Source organism: Colobus angolensis, unplaced genomic scaffold (genome assembly GCF_000951035.1).
Source record: "Colobus angolensis palliatus isolate OR3802 unplaced genomic scaffold, Cang.pa_1.0 Scaffold240, whole genome shotgun sequence".
Classification (NCBI taxonomy): Eukaryota; Metazoa; Chordata; class Mammalia; order Primates; family Cercopithecidae; genus Colobus; species Colobus angolensis.
In genome coordinates, this window is record NW_012115600.1 from 1,182,720 (window position 1) to 1,188,243 (window position 5,524).

A 5,524-nucleotide genomic window follows, 5' to 3' on the forward strand; every position below is an offset into this window, starting at 1 on the left:
CAACAGCTTCCCCAAGGCTTTTCTAGAAGTTTCTAGCTTTGCCGAAAGTTCCTGTCAGCATCAAAAGCAAGCCAAGGCCAGGCATGGTGGCTCACACCTGTAATCCCACCACTTTGGGAGGCCGAGGAGGGTGGATCACTTGAGCCCAGGAATTCGAGACTAGCCTGGCCATCAGGGCAAAAAACCCATCTCTACTAAAAATATAAAAAGTTAGCCAGGGTTGATGGCTCATGCCTATAGTCCCAGCTACTCAGGAGGCTGAGACAGGAGAATTGCTTGAACCTAGGAGGTGGAAATTGCAGTGAGCCGAGATCACACCACTGCATTCCAGCCTCTAAAAAAGAAAATCAAAAACAAAAAAAGCAAGCCAATAATTATCATGGGAGAAGCATGGCAAAGTCTCTGTGCTCTGCAGATGTCTTCTGAAGCTCAGGTCACAGATGGAGCTGTGAGGGACACATTGCTAGGGCCTGGGTGGGTTCTGAGGCTCAGGACTTTCAAGGGGCCATGGAAGTCAGAGTGCTGCTGCAATCTTCACTCATAAAGCCCAGCTCGAGAGGATTTGTTCCCTGCCTAGAGGGATATGATCTGGAGTCCTCAAAAGCCCCCACAGCCAGCTGTGAACAGGGAATAGCAAAGAGTCTGGGAAGAGATGAGGAAAGAGTAGGGAAGAAATATTTCTATTAGGCTACTGCGAAAGTAATTGCAAAAACCGCAATTACTTTTGCTGCAACCTAGTATATAGTATGGAAGTAATATCTGCTGAAGCCAAACGGTGTATCAGCTGTTCTGCACGTGTGACTCTGAAGTCGGGGGGCGGGTAAGCTTTGTGTTGATCTGGCATTTTTCAATTCAGAAAAGGCTGGGAGATCCAGATGGAAGAGAAGGAACTCAAAGCAAAGGTCTGCCAGCCTACCGTCAAAGATACGACATCTCAGGTCTAATGCGCTGCAGTGTCTTTATTTTTTCTTTTTCTTTTATTTTTGTAGAGATGGGGTCTTGCTATGTTGCCCAGGCTGGACTCAAACTTCTGGGGTCAAGCAATTCTCCCACCTCAGTCTCCAAGAGTTTGCATATTACAGCCATGAGCCACTGTGCCTGGTCCTCTGCAGTTTCTACAAGAGGTTCATCAATAAGATTCTCAGCATCATACTTCAATTAGGCTCCCCACTTAACCAATTGTTTCTAATGACCGATTATTAATTTGCAAGAGAATTCTTCCTCCAACTCATACCACCCCAGTCGGAGTTCAGTATTTTCCTTCACTTTAATTTTTATTGCTTCTCCAGTTCAGACAGTTCAGCGCTTCCTCTTTGTTCTTCCTCACCTTGTTCATGGCGGTCCTGGCTGTTCCATCAGCAGAACTACAAAACCAGAAAGGCAACAAAATTTGAAAGGTTTCTCAGCATCCTCCAAGGAGGCTGTGGGGGAATATGAAAAAGAAGGTGGTGTCTGGAGCCACACAGACCAGAGTCCAAAGCCCAGCTCTGCCATTATTAGCTGTGTGATCTTGAACATATCACTCACCTGTAAAATGAGCTCATAATGCTGGTGAATGTGAGAATAATATCAGGTAATAAATGAATGGCGATTCGGTGCCAGGAATGTGCTGAGCTCTCAATTTATGATCAAGAACATCACTGGGATGACTACTAACAGGTTAGACTGTTAGTAGTCTAACAGTCTACTACTAACTTGGTTAGACTTTCAGTCTCCCACGTGGCAACAGAGACCATCTGGAAGTGTGTTCAGAAGACTGTAGTTGTTACCTCTAGTGGATCCTGCCCCTCCAACTACAAGGAATCAAGGAGGAGGAGCTGGATTTAGAGCATTCAGAATGTCCTTTCTCTAACCGTAACAAAATCACAAGAGCTACATTTATTGAGCATTTACTCTGTGCTAGGCAGTATTAACACGTATTAACTCATTTCCCCCTTACAATCACTCTGTGAGGTAGGCACTAATATCACTCCCATTTTTTTTTTTTTTTTTTTTTTTTCTGAGACGGAGTTTCACTTGTCACCCAGGTTGGAGTGCAATGGCAAGATCTTGGCTCACCACAACCTCTGCCTCCCGAGGTCAAGCGATTCTCCTGCCTCAGTCTCCTGAGTAGCTGGGATTACAGGCATGTGTCACCACGCTTGGCTAATTTTGTATTTTTAGTAGAGACAGAGTTTCTCCATGTTGGTCAGGCTGGTCTCGAACTCCCGACCTCAGGTGATCCACCGGCTTCCCAAAGTGCTGGGATTACAGGCATGAGCCACTGCACCCGGCCTATCACTCCCATTTTACAGGTAAGGAAGCAGATCAGAGAGGTTAAGCGACTTGCTCAAACTCCCATAATACTAGTAGATGACATACCCAAAATAGTAAGAATAGTGGTTTTATGTGCCAGGCATGTCTGTGCTCAGGGCTTTTTTTTTTTTGTATGGTTGTATAATTTGTTGACTGCACAAAAGAGTCTGGCCAAAGGGGCAAGCTGAGGCTGAAACTTAGCCCCTGCTCTATTTGCTCTGTACCCTGGCATGAGGCTGTGTCGCCTGGAGGAAGGGACACCTTTTCCTAATTTGACAAAGATGCCATATGAGCTCTCAAGGCCCTGTTAATGCTTTACGTGTGTTACCTTCTCTAATCCTCAAACAGCTCCGTGGGCTAGATAAGAATACCCTCATTTTATAGATGAGGAAATCCAGGCTTAGTGAGTTCAAGTCACCGAGCTAAGTCACTTTGTAAGGGATAAAGCTAGGATTCGAGCCTGATGCCAAATCCCATGCTCTAAACCAGTAGGCCACAATACTGACCCCATCCCTAAGTGCTCAATAAGTGAAAAAAGAAAAAATACACAATCATCTGGTTTTTACCTTCAAAACTATGGCAGTTCTAATGAGGCCCCAGTAAGGACTACTGAGGTCCTTAGTAAGAAAAAGAATTGATCAGGAAGTCGGAGCATCGGCTTTCAGTGCTCCAAACTGTGGCTTTATGCTTATTAACTATTTCTGTATTTCAATTTCCTTGTCTGAAAGTAAGAATAACATTATAAAGGAACAATTCTTGTAGTTGTTTGCAAAGTGTTTATGCATACGTAATAATCCTCATGTCAAAATGATCCTCACATCATCAACCCTGGGAGAAAGGCATTATTATTCCTCTTTTGCTCAAGGAGGTGAGGAACACGCTCAGGGTGAGTAGCGCAGAATGGCACCTGAAGCCAGGGATCCTGACTTGTCTTGTACTCCTTGCTAAGTACCTTAGAACTTCTGGAGCACCTGTAGCCTGCCTGGTGGCCCAGACATCACATGGTGCACATACAAGTCAGACAGCAGTTGGAAACTGACATTAGTCACATGACCACACTCTGTTCCTTCAGGAGACTTGGCAGGAAGGAGCACTCTGGGAGGAGTCTTTGCTTGGCTCCCATGCCTGAAAACAAAACTTCTGCCTTTGCAGGAGCTGGGGCGGTCTGAGTTACAGACTTGGGTAATGTAAGACTTCCAGAGCTTCCTTAGGAGGGAAGGATGACCTGGTGGCATTTAGGGTCAACTCCTTTCTGACAGGGCTCAGCCTTCCTGTTTCCCATCCCCGGCTGTGGCCAGGTTCAAAGGAAATACCATCTGTGGAAGCACTTTCCAAAGAAGCGTGGTCCAAGTGCAGAATGTTTTTCCTCTCCTCTGTGGATCTCAGGAAGCCAATTCCATCTGTGCTCCAATGACAGACTTGCTCATCCTGTGATAAAATGTGGGCTGCTGCCCCCACCCCAGCTTGGTGCCCTTCTAAAATGAAAACATGCATGTGTATTCTCTTCCCACCTCCCCAACAGCAGTCCGCCACTATCTCTGGCTCTGCAGGCCTACTCTGTGCAGGCTGGCAAGCGCTGCCATGCACAAGGCCCCTTCTGGATTGTGGGTATACTACGCCTTATGCGGGCAAGGTATGTGGATGACAGGGAAGGGGGAAATATATAAACAAACAGACCTTCCAGCGATTGCCACATTCATTGCATAAGACAAAGGTAGTCATGGGCTCATCAGCACTGCGTGTCTGCACCTGAGAGAGAGAAGAATCACTCATGAAGTCACTTCCCTGTTCTAGGACCTGCCATGGCTGCCACTGTCTTTGGGAGTAGGTCCAAATCCCAGAGGTTGGCACTGATATTCCCACCCATGTTGGCAATTTCCTTATCACTGACAACGCCATAATATTAGTATCATGCTTTCCTCTCTGGCAGTCCATCAGCTCACTCCCAGTATCTTACTGGCTTAACCTGGCCTTTTGTACTTTCACTCTTTGTTTTTGTTGTTGTTGTTTTGTTTGTTTTTTGTTTTGTTTTGTTTTTGACACTGCAGTCTCGCTCTGTTGCCCAGGCTGGAGTGCAGTGGTGCCATCTCGGCTCACTGCAACCTCTGCCTCCTGGGTTCAAGTGATTCTCCTGCCTCAGCCTCCTGAATAGCTGGGATTACAGGCGCCCACCACCATGCCCGGCTAATTTGGACTTTCACTCTTGTTGATCACTCTTGTTGGTCTTTCATAACAGATCTCCCTTCTCTTGCCTCAAGACTTATCTCCTACAGGAAGTATTCCCTGACTCACTTCTGAACACACCCTACTGGACACACTCACTAGAGTGAGCTGCAAGCAGGCTTAGTGGTCTAGTTCATCTTCCTTATTTTACTGGTGGAAGACCTGAGGCCCAGAGAGGAAAAGAGACCTAAATATCTTTGGGACTATTTAATATTATGTTTTCTCATCCTCTTAGCCTCATCATTCAGGTGCAGGAACCGGGTATCCCCAGTAAAGCCCTGGCATTTCCAGATTTAACAGCCCCTGTTCTGGTTTTCTAAGGCCGACTTTGGCTGGCCATGACATGTAGCAAGTCATTACTTTGCTGACAATCAGCTATGAATGATGTCAGCTGGGAATCTGTGGTGTGGGACGAGTTATGCCCGCCACCCTCCTTGAGTGAGCCCCAGCAGCCCAGCAGCCTGCCAGGCGTACACAGCTTAGCGCAGCCTGGTCACTGGATAGCAGTGACAAACAGAAAGAAAACTTTGCTAGTGGGCAGTTTACTTCTAGAAAGAAGTGAGGCACAGGAAGTGCATCACTCCACATGGAAAGGTGCTTGGGAGACAGCAGAAGCTTGCACAAACATCTCCGAATTCCAGACCTGGAATTCTCCAAGGGACTCCTCCAGAATGGCAAGGCTGACTGCATTTCTGCCCTGGCCACAGAATGCCGCAGGCAAGGTGCCCTTGATAAATGGTGTGTGCCGAACAGACAGAGAACTCTGAATAGAGTTCTAGAATAACTAGACACCAGTGAGAATCCAAGGATATTTGTGCTGTAAGGGCGTACCATGTGCAACCCAGAAAGAGGAGGCCATTCTCTGGTTTTAAGAGAAGGGGCCTCCACAGCCTTCCCAAGTTCCCCATTGCCAGGGCAATTGTCTTCAACTGGAGGAATCAGAGCTAAGCCCTTAGGCTTTATTGACCAAGTTAGCTGGATTGCAGGCAGAAAGGTCTGGATCTGG

The 5,524-nt window shown here is 46.8% G+C and overlaps 1 protein-coding gene across 1 annotated transcript in view; it reads right to left on the reverse strand.

Annotated features, from left to right (window-relative positions):
- Nucleotides 1-939: 939 nt before the first annotated feature.
- Nucleotides 940-5,524, reverse strand: part of TCEA3 (transcription elongation factor A (SII), 3) — a 58,892-nt gene continuing 54,307 nt past the window's right edge. The window contains exons 10-11 of the mRNA XM_011945562.1: nucleotides 3,973-4,044; nucleotides 940-1,364 (exon numbers count right to left, since the gene is read on the reverse strand). Of these exons, the coding sequence (XP_011800952.1) occupies nucleotides 1,356-1,364; nucleotides 3,973-4,044 (81 nt within the window). The 3' untranslated portion in view covers nucleotides 940-1,355. The remainder of the gene's footprint in view (nucleotides 1,365-3,972; nucleotides 4,045-5,524) is intronic.